Below are 17451 nucleotides of genomic sequence, written 5' to 3' on the forward strand. Positions count from 1 at the left end.
TGGTTTATTGTTGGGGAGCGGTAATAATACCTGGCAATTGTGGGACGTATGGATGTTATATTATTTGCCCATGGATTAGATTACAAAAGTTTATTGAGGTTCTAATTAGGGGGCGGACCCATCTTTAATTAAGAGGGAGAGAAGAATATTTAGATGGCACTGCCAGTTTGTTAAGTGGGATTGAGGATTTTTGTTATGTTGGCAAATGAAGTTTATGGATCAAATTAACCTGTCAGGTTATATTAGGTTATGAGTGGAGGGGGGCAGGGAGGAGTAAGGGGGGGGAGGTGGGGGTTAATGCTAAAAAATTGATGACAATATGTTATTATGAATAGCTGTACGTATGATCAGACAGTGTAATTTGTAACACAATAGATCATGCTCTTTCTTTTGTATACTTGTGGTTTGTATGTCATCAATGAACAGTTTTAAACATAAAATGGAATCAACTATATCTGAGACAAATCTCACGGATAATCAAAAGAAACTGGACTGTAATGCAATCACATAATTTATTTGGAGATCAACAAGTGAGAGTTGCGTTTTCGAGATTGTAGATTTTCTGCTTCCTGCCATGATCCGGACATTTGAGGTCTTTTTCCTCCTTATTATTTTTATATTTATCTTTATTTTCACTTTTAAGGTGATTGAAGTGAAAAGATATCGCCTCACAGAAGGAAGTAGAACTAGTTTAGCTTCAAATGTTTCAGACAGACAGACAAAAGCTGAGGGGAGCAGAAATTCCCATGTGTGGACCATGAAGAGCTTTTGCCCTTTCCAGAAAGCCCAGGAGGACTCTGTGCAGCACTGAATATGGTTTTGTGATTATTTGAATACATATATACAAGGTATATATTGGCCTTTACAGACACACATAAGAGAGTACCTTCTTCTTAAGGTTTACAATCCAACAGAAACAGACATACTGATAAGGACACAAAACACATACGGGTCTTAGGGTCTTTGAGTTAAACAGAGAAGTAAGCTGCAAGGAATGAGGTGTCTTGTGACACAACAGAAGAATCCTGTGAGCACAGCAGTCTATGGCTGTCAGTAGTTTCTTTTCCAGAATCCAAACTCAAAAATGAGAGCAACACTAGTACAAATAAGAAAATGTTTTAAAATTATACAGATGTCCCATCTGAATGGCTGTCTCAAAAAAGTAACAATAAGATATGGTGGGGGTTGAAACTATTCAGTGACAAGGTTTTGCTGTAGCTAAAGAGAGATGTACAGATACCCTCAGCTTTTCAGTGACAAGGTTTTGCTGTAGCTAAAGAGAGATGTACAGGTACCCTCAGCTTTTCAGTGACAAGGTTTTGCTGTAGCTAAAGAGAGATGTACAGATACCCTCAGTTTTTCAGTGACAAGGTTTTGCTGTAGCTAAAGAGAGATGTACAGGTACCCTCAGCTTTTCAGTCCCAGGATGTTATTGTGGTAAAGTGTTTTATCTGCTATTATGTGGGAGGGAATATACACAAAAGCATTTGAATTACTTCACATTTTAAATTTGTGGAGAAGGAGAGAAGGAAACAAAGCTATTAAGCCACTATAGGCTGTGCATAAATGTTCCTAGATGAGAGATTGAAAGGAAAAATGTTTTGCAGAGTACAATTTTTGAGAAGTACTAAATATGTGTGTTATTAATGTGATCTTTATGTAATTTGCAACATTATGGAAGACAAACTAGCAGAAGTGAGCAAAACAGAAGTGGTGATGATATCCCATCAAAAATTTACTAATTTTGTAATCGATGAAATGATTATTCTCATATCCACGCAAGCAAAGAAAAAAAAATATTAGGACTTTTGATTGACTCCAGCCCTTCTATGAAACCACAAAATCAAAAAGTCAAAACATGCTTTTATTTTAAATTGTGAATGTAGCAGCAATTAAAGCCCTATTATCTGCTCACAACTTGCATATAAAAAGTAGCAACATCACAATCAGACTATTGCAATAGTTTAAATGAAGGCTGCCATAAATCATATCAGCAGCATATAAAAAAAGTTATCGATTCATTAACACTGGGAGAGATTAACAGTTCAATCCATTAAAGAGTCCTTCAAGCATCAGGAAATCTTCTTAGTAGCAACCAAACTCTATATCATACACTTGCAATTAAACACACAGGACTCTTTAATGAATGAACTGTTAATCTATCCCAATTTTAATGAATCAATAGAGTTTTTTGTGCCGATGATATGATTTATGGCAGCCTTTGTGTAAGCTTTTGCTTTAGTTCGCTGCTACTTATGAGGTTTTTTTCTCTATCTGATTTTTGTGAGGAGACTGGGGTGAGAGATTTATATGAAGGTCTCTCATTCAGGGTGACTCATAAAGCTGAGTGTGGAGCAGGGCCGCATTTTTTTTTGTTACATTTGTACCCCGCGCTTTCCCACTCATGGCAGGCTCAATGCGGCTTACATGGGGCAATGGAGGGTTAAGTGACTTGCCCAGAGTCACAAGGAGCTGCCTGTGCCTGAAGTGGGAATCGAACTCAGTTCCCCAGGACCAAGGTCCACCACCCTAACCACTAGGCCACTCCTCCACTGTTGCTACTATTTGAGATTCTACATGGAATGTTGCTATTCCACTAGCAACATTCCATGTAGAAGTCGGCCCTTGCAGATCACCAATGTGGCCGCGCAGGCTTCTGCTTCTGCTTCTGTGAGTCTGACGTCCTGCACGTATGTGCAGGACGTCAGACTCACAGAAACAGAAGCCTGCGCAGCCTTCTACATGGAATGTTGCTAGTGGAATAGCAACATTCCATGTAGAATCTCCAATAGTAGCAACATTCCATGTAGAATCTCCAGTAGTAGCAACATTCCATGTAGAATCTCCAATAGTATCTATTTTATTTTTGTTACATTTGTACCCCGCGCTTTCCCACTCATGGCAGGCTCAATGCGGCTTACATGGGGCAATGCAGGGTTAAGTGACTTGCCCAGAGTCACAAGGAGCTGCCTGTGCCTGAAGTGGGAATCGAACTCAGTTCCTCAGGACCAAAGTCCACCACCCTAACCACTAGGCCACTCCTCCTGCTGCCCCCCCTCACTTGGCCCACTGCTGCCGTCCACCCCCTTTACCTTCCTGCATTTGCTCCTCCCTCGGTCTGTCACTCTCCTACCCCTGTGTGCCGGGACCCAGGTTACTGCGTTAACGCAATCACCTGAGTTCCGACACACAGGAGCAGAAGAGACAGACTGAGGGAGAAGAACCTTCTGCCTGTATCCAGAAGTCTTGCCAGCGCCAGGCCCCCCTTGGAGGCTGGGCCCAGGAAATCTTGCCCCCACCACTCAGCGGCCCTGCTTCCATTCTCTTTGTTTAGCTTTCAAATAGCACCTAAGCTTCAGCCTTCTGAGACAACTGGTACTTGTAGAAATGCCCATAACAATCCCATCCATTTTGCATGCAGTGGTTACAGGTTGCTTGGAGGAATCATTTCAAAATAACAGTTCTCATTCACAGGATCTTAAGTAATGAAGCCCCCTTAAGCATTTCTTCAGCCATGAATATTTATCGACCACCTTGATGATTAAGATCAGATGATTCAGAGTTGTTTAAAGTTCCTACCCATCATTAGATTTATTTAATGGGAACACGTGCCCAAGTTCTGGCAGCAGTTGGTCCAATACTTTGGAATTCATTACTGAAACAATTAAGATTAACTACACATTCAACTGCATTCCAGAAATAGTTAAAAACATTTATTTCCGCAGGCTCTTCCAAACAGGCAAATGGAATGTTAGACTACATCTTGCTGTAGTATCATAACATGTGATTGCCTTGAGCTCAGTTATAACTTTGTCATGTTATTAACAAACTGTTGGCAACATAATCTGTTTGTTTTATTGTTGGGTACATAATTGTTTACTTATATATTAAACTGTATATTACTTGTATTTTAGCATGTTTTTTTTGTTTTAGGCCATATTATGTATCTAATTATATTCTTCTTATGTTTGTTTTAAAATATTTTTTGTGTTATGTTCCAACTAGATCCTTGGATAGTGAGGGATATACATGTTTTCAAATAAATAAATAATCCTACCATATGTCCTAAGTGATCTTCCTAATATCACTGAAATTGTGGATTAGAGGTAACCATATTTCTCAAGCAATTCAATATAAATATAAAAGTGGCTAAACCCCCTAATTCTATAATCTTGTGTGTGCATTTTTGTGTAAAATTACAAGCACAGATTCCAGAATACTGCCAATTATGTATCATAAAAAATTCACCTGAGGCAAGTATAAGGTAAAATTATGTATAATCATACCTGATAATTTTCTTTCCATTAATCATAGCTGATCAATCCATAGACTGGTGGGTTGTGTCCATCTACCAATCTACCAGCAGGTGGAGATAGAGAGCAAACTTTTGCCTCCCTATATGTGGTCATGTGCTGCCGGAAACTCCTCAGTATGTCGATATCAAAGCTCCATCCGCAGGACTCAGCACTTAGAGAATTACACCCACGAAGGGACACTCTGCCCAGCTCACCACCGCCGAAACGGGGGAGGGGAATTAACCCAGCTCATCCCCACACAAGTGGGGGAGGGGAATCCGTCCAGCTCATCCCCGCGGAGCGGGGGAGGGACACCACACCCGCCGATGCGGGGGGATCTGGCTTATCCTGCAACCGCAACCGCGGGAGGAGCTGACTGACCCTAACACCGCCGAAGCGGGAGGGGTACAAAGCTGCCCTACAGCCGCACGAAGCGGGAGGGAGTGCCGGCAGAATTTAAATCTCAATCCAGCCCTGTAAAACGGAGGGGAGAGGAATGCAGCAGCTCACTGTAACACAAACTCGTCTCAACTCTTGAAGAATCCAAGTGAAAAAACTTGAACACGAAGTCTTTCTGAAGTAACTGAAGACTAAACTTGAACCTGAAATGCAACCAGAATAAAAACAGTACAGATATCTGGGAGGGGCTATGGATTGATCAGCTATGATTAATGGAAAGAAAATTATCAGGTATGATTATACATAATTTTACCTTCCATATCATCAAGCTGATCAATCCATAGACTGGTGGGATGTACCGAAGCAGTACTCACCCAGGGCGGGACATTGAAATCCCTGACCTCAACACTGAAGCTCCAAACCGGGCCTCCGCCCGTGCAGCCACCGTCAAACGGTAATGCTTGGAGAATGTATGAGCCGAAGCCCAAGTTGCCGCCTTGCATATCTCTTCCAAGGAGACGGATCCGGCCTCTGCCATCGAGGCCGCCTGAGCTCTCGTGGAGTGAGCCTTCAGCTGGATAGGCGGCACCTTCCTTGCGGCCACATAAGCCGCTGCAATGGCTTCCTTGACCCATCTTGCCACTGTAGGCTTAGCAGCCTGCAGACCCTTACGAGGACCTGCAAACAGGACAAACAGATGATCCGATTTCCGGAAATCATTGGTCACTTCCAAGTATCTGATGATGACTCGCCTCACATCCAGATATTTAAGAGCAGAGTACTCCTCTGGGTAGTCCTCCCTACGAAAGGAAGGGAGACAGAGCTGCTGATTCACATGGAAGCGAGAAACAATCTTGGGCAGAAAGGAAGGCACTGTGCGAATAGTCACTCCTGCCTCAGTGAACTGCAGAAAAGGCTCTCGACATGAGAGCGCCTGGAGCTCGGAAACTCTTCTGGTTGAAGTGATAGCCACCAAAAAGACTGCTTTCCACGTCAGGTCTTTCAGAAATGCCCTTGACAAGGGTTCAAAAGGCGGCTTCTGCAACGCTCTTAGCACCAGGTTGAGATTCCACGCAGGCACCACTGAGTGCAGAGGAGGGCGCAGGTGATTAACTCCCTTGAGAAAGCGCACCACATCTGGCTGCGAAGCCAGGGAAGCACCCTTCAGGCGGCCCCTGAAGCAAGCCAGAGCCGCTACCTGGACTTTAAGGGAACTGAGCGACAGGCCTTTCTCCAGACCTTCTTGCAGGAACGCCAACACTGAAGAAATTGGAGCAGTGAAGGGAGAAAGTGAGCCTGCTTCACACCACGCTGCAAACATACGCCAAACCCTGGCGTAAGCAGTAGAAGTAGAGCGCTTCCTCGCTCTTAGCATAGTGGCGATGACCTTGTCTGAGAAGCCCTTCTTCCTCAGACGCTGCCGCTCAATAGCCAGGCCGTAAGACCAAAGGGGGAGGGATCCTCCATCACCACGGGACCCTGATGTAACAGGCCCTGCTCCACTGACAGCCGCAGAGGATCGTCGACTGAGAGCCTGATCAAGTCCGCATACCAGGGACGTCTGGGCCAATCCGGACCCACCCGGATTACCCTGCCGGGATGCTTTGCCACCCGGTCTAGCACCCTGCCCAACATGGGCCAGGGCGGGAACACATAGAGGAGCTCTTGTGTCGGCCACTGTTGGAGAAGAGCATCTACTCCCAGGGATCGAGGGTCCCGTCCTCTGCTGAAAAAGCGCGGCACTTGGCAATTGGCCGATGACGCCATCAGAACTAGGCTCGGCTGGCCCCAGCGCTTCGTGATGTCCAAGAACGCCTGAGCAGATAGTTGCCAGTCTCCGGGCTCCAAGGTATGGCGACTGAGAAAGACCGCCTTGACATTCATGACTCCGGCAATGTGGGCCGCTGAAAGCTGCTCCAGGTTCGCTTCCGCCCACTGGCAAAGATTCATAGCCTCCTTGGCTAGAGGGGCGCTCTTGGTACCTCCCTGGCGGTTGACATAGACCACAGCCGTGGCATTGTCTGACAGGACCCGTACAGGCTTCAACACCAGTACCGGGATGAACTCCAAAAGCGCCAACCGAATGGCTCTGAGTTCCAGGAGGTTGATAGACCACTTTGCCTCTGCAGGAGACCAGAGCCCCTGCGCTGTCCTTCCCAAGTAGTGGGCTCCCCAGCCCGATAAAGAGGCGTCCGTCGTGACGACAATCCACTCTGGGGTCACCAGAGGCATTCCCGCAGACAACTTGTCTGTCTGCATCCACCAGCTCATCGCCTTGGGCACTGCTGGGTCCAAGGGAAGGCGCACAGCATAATCCTCCGACATCGGAGTCCAGCGCCGCAGCAAAGATTGTTGAAGTGGTCTCATATGAGCCCTGGCCCAGGGCACTACTTCCATCATGGCCGACATCGAGCCCAACAGCTGCACATAGTCCCAATCCCGAGGAGGAGAGGCTACTAGGAACTGGTCCACTTGAGCCTGAAGTTTGACAATTCGATTGTCTGGCAGGAACACTCTGCCCACTTGGGTGTCGAATCGAACTCCCAGGTACTCCAGGGACTGAGTCGGGCGCAGCTGGCTCTTCTCCCAGTTGATGATCCATCCCAGGGAGCTCAAAAGAGCAACTACCCGGTTCACAGCTTGCCGCACTCTGCATAAGAGGGGGCTCGGATCAACCAGTCGTCCAGATAAGGATGGACTTGTACCCCTTCCTTTCGTAGGAAGGCCGCGATGACCACCATTACTTTGGAAAAGGTCCGCGGAGCAGTAGCCAACCCGAATGGGAGGGCTCTGAACTGGAAATGTCGTCCCAGGACTGCAAAACGCAGAAAGCGTTGAAGAGGAGGCCAGATGGGAATATGCAGGTACGCTTCCTTGATGCCCAAGGATGCCAGGAACTCTCCTGCCTTCACTGCCGCTATAACAGAGCGGAGAGTCTCCATGCGAAAGTGCCGCACTTTCAAGGCCCGATTGACCCCTTGAGGTCGAGGATAGGCCGGACAGAACCTCCTTTCTTTGGTACCACAAAGTAAATGGAGTAACGTCCCTTGCCAAGCTGACTTTCTGGCACCGGAACGACCGCGCCCAGGCGGATCAGATTGTCCAAGGTCTGCTGCACTGCCACAGCTTTGACCGGAGACTTGCAGGGAGAGAGTACGAACCCGCTTTTAAGGGTCGGCAGAACTCTAGCTTGTAGCCGTCTCTGATGAATTCCAGCACCCACGCGTCTGAAGTTATTGTGGTCCACTCGCCCAGAAACGAGGACAGCCGTCCTCCAATCTGCACTGGGGCGTGGACCAAGGCCCCGTCATCGGGTACGAGACCCTGGGGGAGGACCGGAGGGAGCACCTCCGGGACGGCGGTCTCTGCGAAAAGAATGCTGCTTGGGGGAGAAATTCCTCTTGAAGGAAGAAGGGGCAGAGGAGCCCGCTTGCCCGGGCGGTACAGACGGGCTTCCTGCAACCGTCCTCTGAAGGTACCGGGACGAGTACTAGCCCGAGCCCTGACCTCTGGTAATTTCTTGCCCTTAGACCTGCCGAGATCGGTCACGATTTTGTCCAGCTCGACCCCAAAGAGCAGCTTGCCTTTAAAAGGCAATCTAGCCAGGCGGGATTTAGAGGCGCGGTCAGCAGACCAATGTTTCAGCCAAAGCCACCGCCGCGCAGAGACTGTCTGAGCCATGCCTTTAGCTGAGGCTCTCAAGACATCATACAGCAAGTCTGCCAAATAGGCTAGGCCCGATTCCTGGGCCGGCCAATCAGCCCTCAAGGAATGATCCGAGGGGGAAGCCCGCTGCACCATAGTCAGGCACGCCCTGGCCACATAGGAACCGCAAACCGAGGCCTGCAAACTTAAAGCAGTCGCCTAAAAGGACGACCTTAAGGCCGCCTCCAATCTTCTGTCTTGGGCGTCCTTTAGGGCCGTGCCACCTTCCACCGGCAAAGCCGTTTTCTTAGTCACCGCAGTGATTAAAGAATCCACGGTAGGCCACAGATAGGCCTCACGTTCACTTTCAGGCAAAGGATAGAGGCGGGACATAGCCCTAGCCACTTTGAGGCTCGCTTCCGGGACATCCCATTGAGCCGAAATTAAGGTGTGCATGGCATCATGCACGTGGAAGGTTCTAGGCGGGCGCTTCGTCCCCAGCATAATGGCAGAGCCAACAGGGGCTGAGGGAGAGACGTCCTCCGGAGAGGAAATCTTCAAAGTGTCCATGGCCTGTAACAACAGGTTGGGCAAATCCTCTGGGCTAAAAAGCCGCGCTGCAGAGGGGTCATCCGCTCCAACCGAGCGGGGATCTATCTCCTCCAAGGAATCCGCAAAGGACCGTTGGGAGACCTCAGACACGCTGCCCTCATCTACATCGGAGGAGACAAAGTCCTCCAAGGCCTGGGAATCAACCCGAGGGCGTTACCTCTGGGAACCTCAACCTCTTTACCAGACGAGGGAGCAGGGGCAGCGTTTTGCATGAGGAAAGCCTGATGCAGCAGCAAAACAAACTCGGGGGAGAAACCCCCCAGACTGTGCACTTCCGCAGCCTGGGCAACAGCCCTAGACGCACCCTCAACCGGCGCTCGCAAGAGCGGGGGAGAGACATGCTGCGCATCCAAAATGGCGTCCGGCGCGACACTCCGTGAAGGAGCCGCGCGGGAAGAACGGTGCTTAACTTTAGCCGCTTTTGTGCCGTCGCCCAAATTAAGGGCGTTCATGGCATTAATGTCTCCAACCTCAAGGGCGGCCCACGAAGAAGCCGTCCGAGCCGCGTGGCCGGCCAAGATGGCGGAGGCGAGGAGCGGGGGATGGGCGTTTATGGCGGGAAAAACCGCCACGCCGGAGGAAGGACCGGGACATTCATCGGTCACTAAACTGTCACCCATCAAGGGCGAATCAGGCTGTAAAACCCCCGCATCCCCTCTAGAAGCGCTCCAGCGATCCGGGGAGCGACCCTTTGCGCCCTCGCCCTCCGACGCCATATGCCACGAGGAGAAGAATCGGGGAACCCCCTGCCCGCTATAAAAAGGTAAAATTACCTGCTTGCCGCTCCGAGCTGTAACGAACTGGTGTCCCAGTGAGTAGCTGCAATGAACGTTTAAATAAACGTCGAAATAAACGCCTTTAAGGACGTTTAAAATTTTTTTTTTTAACGGAGCCAGCGGGAGGGGGGAGAAAAGGAGGGACCTGGCACCACCAGGTTTGCACTTGCTCAAAAGAGCCCTCAACCCCAGGCCTCAACAAAACCTAAGGATTAGGCTTGGAGGCCTAGCCAGAGCTGCTGCTGTGTGTGACCACCACCTGCTGAGATAGAGAACATACTGGGGAGTTTCCGGCAGCACATGACCACATATAGGGAGGCAAAAGTTTGCTCTCTATCTCCACCTGCTGGTAGATTGGTAGATGGACACAACCCACCAGTCTATGGATTGATCAGCTTGATGATATGGAACTCTCTATATGATACTTTCTAGAATGTAGAGGAAGAGACTTCAGAAACTCGGTAACAGCTGATATCTATTTGATTAATGCAGCCGACCGCTTTGCTCTGCGTGAGCTAAATTTAATGCTCACGCTGGCGAGAATCCAAAAACCAAAAAAACCAAAACCAAAAAAAAGACAGACTGTGGCTCTGGAAGTTGCTCTGAGAAGATGTGAGGTCCAGCTCCTTATGAAGCACTGAGCGAAACAGGAGCTCGCTGTCGGGCGTGGGCATTCTCAACAGTCTCAGCACAGACCACAGCTAAGTACCAATGCTGTACTATTTCACACTGTAGAAATAATTATATTTAAGATTCTAATACAGTGTCAATAGAGGTTTTTTGACTGATGACGATTCTCGCCAGCGTGAGCATAAAATTTAGCTCACGCAGAGCAAAGCGGTTGGCTGCATTAATCAAATGGAGGAGTGGCCTAGTGGTTAGGGTGGTGGACTTTGGTCCTGGGGAACTGAGGAACTGAGTTCGATTCCCGGCACAGGCAGCTCCTTGTGACTCTGGGCAAGTCGCTTAACCCTCCATTGCCTGCCACATAGAGCCTGCCATGAGTGGGAAAGCGTGGGGTACAAATGTAACAAAAAAAAAAAAAATAGATATCAGCTGTTACCGAGTTTCTGAAGTCTTTTCCTCTACATCCTAGAAAGTATCATATAGAGAGTTATACTTGCCTCAGGTGAATTTTTGATGATACATATATAGCGGCAAGTACCAGGAGTATTGTTAAGCATGCCAATTATGTATGCAATTTAATTGTTAAATGAGGTGATAATTTGCATTAAATCAATATTGGCTATAAGCATAGTTAACTGGCATTAAATGGCACTAATATGCAATTATGAACGTAACTGTAATTAGTCAGTATTATATAACATTAGCAATTCCTTTCAACAACTGCTAGGAGGTGTGGACGTGAGAGTGGTATGGATAGCTCAGGGGCATGCCTAGCACTATCAGTTACACGCCTAACAGCAGTTAGGTGTCAGCATTTATACCAACCACTGAGCTACTGTAAGTGCTTGCGTCTCACGTTAGGCACGTAAATGCAGACTTATGCTTGTATTCTATAAAGGCAATTACGTGCATAAATGTTTTTATAGAAGTTGCACTTAGTGCAAACTCTTTAGGAACCTAACTTTACACTTTTACCCCATAGTCTATATAGTGCAACTTACTACTACTACTACTTAACATTTCTAGAGCGCTACTAGGGGTAGGCAGCGCTGTACAATTTAACAAAGAAGGGCGGTCCCTGCTCAGAGGAGCTTACAATCTAAAGGACAAAATGTCAAGTTGGTGTAGTCTAGATTTCTGAGTAGAAGTGTGGTGGTTAGGTGCCGAAGGCGACATTGAAGAGGTGGGCTTTGAGCAGTGATTTGAAGATGGGCAGGGAGGGGGCTTGGCGTACGGGCTCAGGGAGTTTGTTCCACGCATGAGGTGAGGCGAGGCAGAAAGGGCGGAGCCTGGAGTTGGCGGTGGTGGAGAAGGGTACTGAAAGGAGGGATTTGTCTTGAGAGTGGAGGTTACGGGTAGGAACGTAAGGGTAGATGAGGGTAGAGAGGTAAGGAGGGGCTGCAGATCGAGTGCATTTGTAGGTTAGTAGGAGAAGCTTGAACTGTATGCGGTACCTGATCGGAAGCCAGTGAAGTGACTTGAGGAGAGGGGTGATATGAGTATATCGGTCCAGGCGGAAGATAAGACGTGTAGCCAAGTTCTGAATGGACTGAAGGGGGGATATATGGCTAAGTGGGAGGCCAGTGAGGAGTAGGTTGCAGTAGTCAAGGCGAGAGGTAATGAGAGAGTGGATGAGAGTTTGGGTGGTGTGCTCAGAGAGGAAAGGGCGAATTTTGCTAATGTTATAGAGGAAGAAGTGACAGGTCTTGGCTATCTGCTGGATATGTGCAGAGAAGGAGAGGGAGGAGTCGAAGATGACACCGAGGTTGCGGGCAGATGAGACGGGGACGATGAGGGTGTTATCAACTGAGATAGAGAGTGGAGGGAGAGGAGAAGTGGGTTTGGGTGGGAAGACAAGAAGTTCGGTCTTAGCCATGTTCAGTTTCAGGTGGCGATTGGACATCCATGCAGCAATGTTGGATAAGCAGGCCGATACTTTGGCCTGGGTTTCCGCAGTGATGTCTGGTGTGGAGAGATAAAGCTGGGTGTCGTCAGCATAAAGATGGTAGTGGAAGCCATGAGATGAGATCAGGGAGCCCAGGGAAGAGGTGTAGATTGAAAAAAGGAGGGGTCCAAGGACAGATCCCTGGGGGACTCCGACAGAGAGCGGGATAGGGGTCGTGGACGAACCATTAGAGTGTACTCTGAAGGTACGATGGGCGAGATAAGAGGAGAACCAGGAGAGGGCAGAGCCCTGGAATCCAAAGGAGGACAGAGTGTCAAGAAGTAAGTTATGATTGACAGTGTCAAAGGCGGCGGATAGGTCGAGGAGGATGAGTATGGAGTAGTGACCTTTGGATTTGGCGAGGAGTAGGCCATTGCAGACTTTAGATAGTGCCGTTTCTGTCGAGTGCAGTGCGACTTAAGTTGCGTGTGCAAATCCAGTCATATTCTGGATTAGCGCATGCAACTTAATTAGATAAGCCAGTTAGTGCTGATAATTGCCACTTAAGCAATTATTGACACTAATTTTAACAAGCAATGACAATAATTGGCATTAATTAGAATTTACATGCAGAACTGTCTAAGCATATTCTATAACAAGATGTGCATAAATTCTAAGCCGTGTAGTTCAAAATGGGGCTTGGCCATGGAGTGGAATGGGCAGGTTGTGGGCATTTCTAAAATCTATACACATGGTTATAGAATATACCTGGTCCGCATGTAATTTAGGTGTCAGCATTTATGCCAAGTTTTACTTGGCGTAATTGCCCGTGACTAAATTTAATCGTGCGGACGGGCAATTGGTGTATTCTATAAACCACGCAAAACTTTAGGCTTATTCTATAAAGTATGCTTAACTCACAGAATAAGCCTAAGTGGATTCTGTTTTGATGCCGATTTTTTAGGTGTCATATATAGAATGTAGTCCTTAATGTAGAGTCATTTTTTCTAATTATTACAGTATTATAATATATACCTTATTTCCCCATATAAGACTGCCTATTTCCTCTTGATTGAAAAATAATATATCTCTGTGTAAATTTGCAAATTATGGTCTCTTTATATTCAAAACCTCAAACTAAGGGCCAAACCTACTGAAGCTTAACACATGCTAACAGACATTAGAATGCGCTAAGTGCAGTATGGCCCATTTGTTTTCTTATGGGTCACATAGCACTTAGTACATACTAATATCTGTTATTGTGCGCTAAACTTTAGTATACATGGCCCTATGTTCTTTATAGCAGGAAGACTGTAAACAAATGAATTATCACAGAATACATTTAGCATGCTATACATAAGATAACAACAGGGCATTTTACTAAACTGCAGTAAAATGTATAGTTACTACAGCTTAATGTGGGAATATATCACGCAGTGGCTGCAAATTTTACGTGGCAACCAGTGGGGGCAGAACCAGCATTTCCTTATCCAGGTCCCGTAGTGAAGTGCAAATTAGCACGTGGTACCTGGCTACACTTAATGTGGGTGCACTTAGCGCTTCCTCTTTAGGAGGCAAGTGCTCTCACGTTAACTGTGCATTAGCCAGTTAGCGTGCAGTAAGCGTAGCACGCTAGCTACCACTTCCATGCCCATTTTCCATCCATGCCACGGCCCCCAACCTGAAAAACATGTAATGCAGAAATTGCTATAACATAAAACCCCTTAATGTGGTTTTGTATGAGCAGTTACTATGTGTTTTACCGCGTATTAAGTGCTTAATGCACTCTAGTAAACAGGCCCAAATATTCTTACACTTAAGTTTTTATTTCAATCCTGTTGCATAAACTATCATAGATGTCTATATTTTATACCACTTTAACATTTCCAGATCTTATCAATTTTTAAAATCATAATTAATAACAAATAGTATTTTACCTGTGTCTCAACACCCTGCTCAAGTAAACGTTTAGCCTGATTTTCTACCTCAAGCCGAGCTCGTGCAATAAAAAGTAAGTCATTTTCTATCACATCTATTCCAGAGAGATCGATGCCCTGAGAAAGATAATCTGTAACAATAAAAATAAATAAATAAAATAACCAAATTTGCTTTAACATTTTTGATGCTGAAGCATGCTGAAAATATATATGTTTCATTAAAAATGTAGGCCATGTTTTAAAAACAATTTTGTCAACAAAGAATGGAAGAAACCCTTTGTGATCTACAGGATAAAACAGTTTTCCATTTACTGCTTTTCTGTGCTGAGGCATCTTCCCCTCTCTACACTCCAAACTGTATTCTCTCCAATCCTTCATACATGGAGATGATAAAGGAATGATAATCACAAACTATATCTCTTGGATAATTCTCATTATCTACTGCCTTCCCCTTATGCACAATTCCTGGTCATTTTGAATCCTGGCTCAGAAAGAATCTTAAATTATTGCACTTAAGAAAATAGTGATTTTTTAATGCTTTTGCCATATTAATGCTTTTGCAATATTAGGAATGAATGATGGGAAGAATTTAATTTTTAGGAATTTGTGCTGGATGTGGTTCTCTGCTCAACAACAAATTAAAATAAACACAAGTGTAAGGCGCTTTTTTTTGTTGTTGTTAACCTCTAATGGGGGCCTTCCATAGGCATCAGGATATACTGGCTTCACTTGCGGCTGACATCAAGTAATGGCACCTACATAGATAAAGCCCTCTTAGGCTCACATAGAACAAAAAAGCCATCTGAGTAGGTGCCAGTGTTTCAGCATGTGAGGCTAGTTCCACAGTCCTCTTGCAAAACCTGGGAGTCAACTCTCCAAGATAACAGGTGGGAGTATGTGTCTGATTCATTCTGCTGTCTACAGAGAAAACCCAACATAGTTTAGTAAAAGGACCCCAAAATACTGAATAATCCTTCAAGGACAGCTGTCCTAATCTGCTGTCCTTTAACCACATATTACCCAGCCAGCAGTGGGATGCAAAGGCATGAACCAACAACCAGGTGCCTGTTTTGCAGATTTCCTTCAGCAGCACTGACCAAAGATGAGCAGCTGAAGACACCATCCATCTCATTTGGTGGGATTCTGCTGTGCTACACAGGTACAGCCCAGCAGTGTGGTGGCGATGCACCCACAAGTGTGGTTGATTTAATCCTGTGTTCTCAATAGAGAATTCATCTCAACTTAATTACAAAACATGAGAAAATATTTGCTTGTTTTAATCTAAAAGCATTTTCAAACTCTTTACTCACCTAATTATAAAAGACAAGTGGTGAAAAGCAAATTCATTCCTTATTACTTCACAATAAGCTTCAACTCCAATTACTTATAATTCCTATCTATAAATAAAGGTACTGCCAATTTGCTGTTGCTCACCGTGACAGCTACAAGGTAATGCTAATTTTTTTTTTTTTAGCAAATATTCTCTTTCCTCAACTGTATACTCTAGATATATGTTTACATATCTGTACTATTTTTTTATTTCCTTAAAGATCACTTTAATTTGTAATTCCATCAGTCAGCATGTGTGCTTTAAGTTTACAGTGAAAAGGTGATTAATATTCTTTCAGAGTTAATGACAGGAATCAAGATTCACCAAAGCAAAGACTTAACTCAGTTTATATATGGGACAATCCTCAACAAGTTGAGCAAGGTTCTTGCAATAAACTGGTAAAGTTCCAAGCACAGGATGAAAGCCAAGTCCAACACTGCATTAATTGCAGCCTACTGATATTATTCAATAATATATGTATTTACAATGAGCAAACATTTGCATTTTTATGCTAAAAACACTAAAAATGTTTGCTTATTTAAAATATGTATGCTTATTTAAGGTGCTGATTGCATACAACTGTAAAACAGAACACTGAAAAGAAAATTTGTGCTAAACATGACTATACATTCACCCCCAGATTCTATAAAGGGCACTCAAAATAATTAGTGAGCTCCAATGATTTAATTACTGGAGCTAACAAGCAGGGTTGTATCAAATAGCCATATTCAATTCTAGTCGGCCCTGAAAAGTGCCCCAAATATATTATTTGTATTCAGCTGAATAGTGATTTAAGTTCAAATACAAATAATCCGGGGCTCTACTGTGCTAAATCCTACTGAAATAAACATTTGAACTCAGATTTCACATTGCTTCTTTTATTATGTAGCTCAATGCCCATTATTCGTATTCGGTATTCACATTTGGCTGAATAGTAAAATATGCTATATTTGGTACAGCTCTATTAAACAAGCACTTAATTGGCACTAGCTATGATTTGGATGCCAATCTGGCTATGGGCTGTTATGTAACAATGGGCGCCTAAATTTGAAAATGAACAATTCAAAAGGGGCGTGACCATGGGATGGGCATGGGCAGGTCAGAGGCATTCAAAAAAATGCACACAGTGTTACAGAATAGTGGGGATCCATTTCTAATTTGCATGCCCAAGATTTACACCAGTTTTCAGCTGGTGGGTAAGTCCTCACACCCAAGGCTGAGTGCTTATCCCGAACACCCTTTATAAAATAGCATTGAGCACCAAAGTTTTTGGCATTGAATTTTTGGCGTCATTTAAAGAATCTGGCCCTGAATTTAAATTTAAGCCCCTTGTTGCTAAAGATGCTACTCATTAAAGTGTATATGGATAGAAGCACGTCTGGCAGGTGACATCTTGCAAGATCATTCTCATGCACTTTGTCAATATATCATTTTCTCCAGTCTAAGTAAGGTATTTACAGGACTGAGCTGTTAATTTTACATGCATGTTTTGATGATATTAAATATAATTAAGGCTTCTGATTTTCAATTATAGCCAGAAATCCCACCCCATGAGAAATTTGAAGATATACTATTTAGTCTGTACTATTTAATCCCAGTGCAACTACACTGGTTCCTCTACTGGTCTAATAAAAAGATAACTCTTGAAAGCTTGTCAAAAATACACTGTTAGTCTAATAAAAAGGTTATCACCTATAGTAGGGCTCAACAAATCCCGGGTGCCAGGTTACCATGGTGCCCCCCCCTAAAGAGTATTTTATTTCCTACCACAGTGATGCCTGAAACTGCTTCTCTTCACTCTGCACAGCGATCAGGCTCTGCGTGATGCAGGGGGTTCAGAAATCTCAAGGGACTTCCCCAACTTCCTAAATCTGTCCACGGTCAATGTGATTACATGACATTTCGAAAAATGCTAAAAACCTTCCTCTTTAGTAGATTTCTGGAA

At 45.2% G+C, this 17451-nt stretch overlaps 1 protein-coding gene across 1 annotated transcript in view; it reads right to left on the reverse strand.

Moving 5' to 3' along the window:
- COG5 (component of oligomeric golgi complex 5) overlaps window positions 1–17451 on the reverse strand; it is a 333667-nt gene that overhangs the window by 121745 nt on the left and 194471 nt on the right. Inside the window, exon 7 of the mRNA XM_030216260.1 lies at window positions 14177–14307. Within this exon, the coding sequence (XP_030072120.1) occupies window positions 14177–14307 (131 nt within the window). The remainder of the gene's footprint in view (window positions 1–14176; window positions 14308–17451) is intronic.

Source organism: Microcaecilia unicolor, chromosome 10 (assembly GCF_901765095.1).
Source record: "Microcaecilia unicolor chromosome 10, aMicUni1.1, whole genome shotgun sequence".
In the NCBI taxonomy this organism is placed as follows: Eukaryota; Metazoa; Chordata; class Amphibia; order Gymnophiona; family Siphonopidae; genus Microcaecilia; species Microcaecilia unicolor.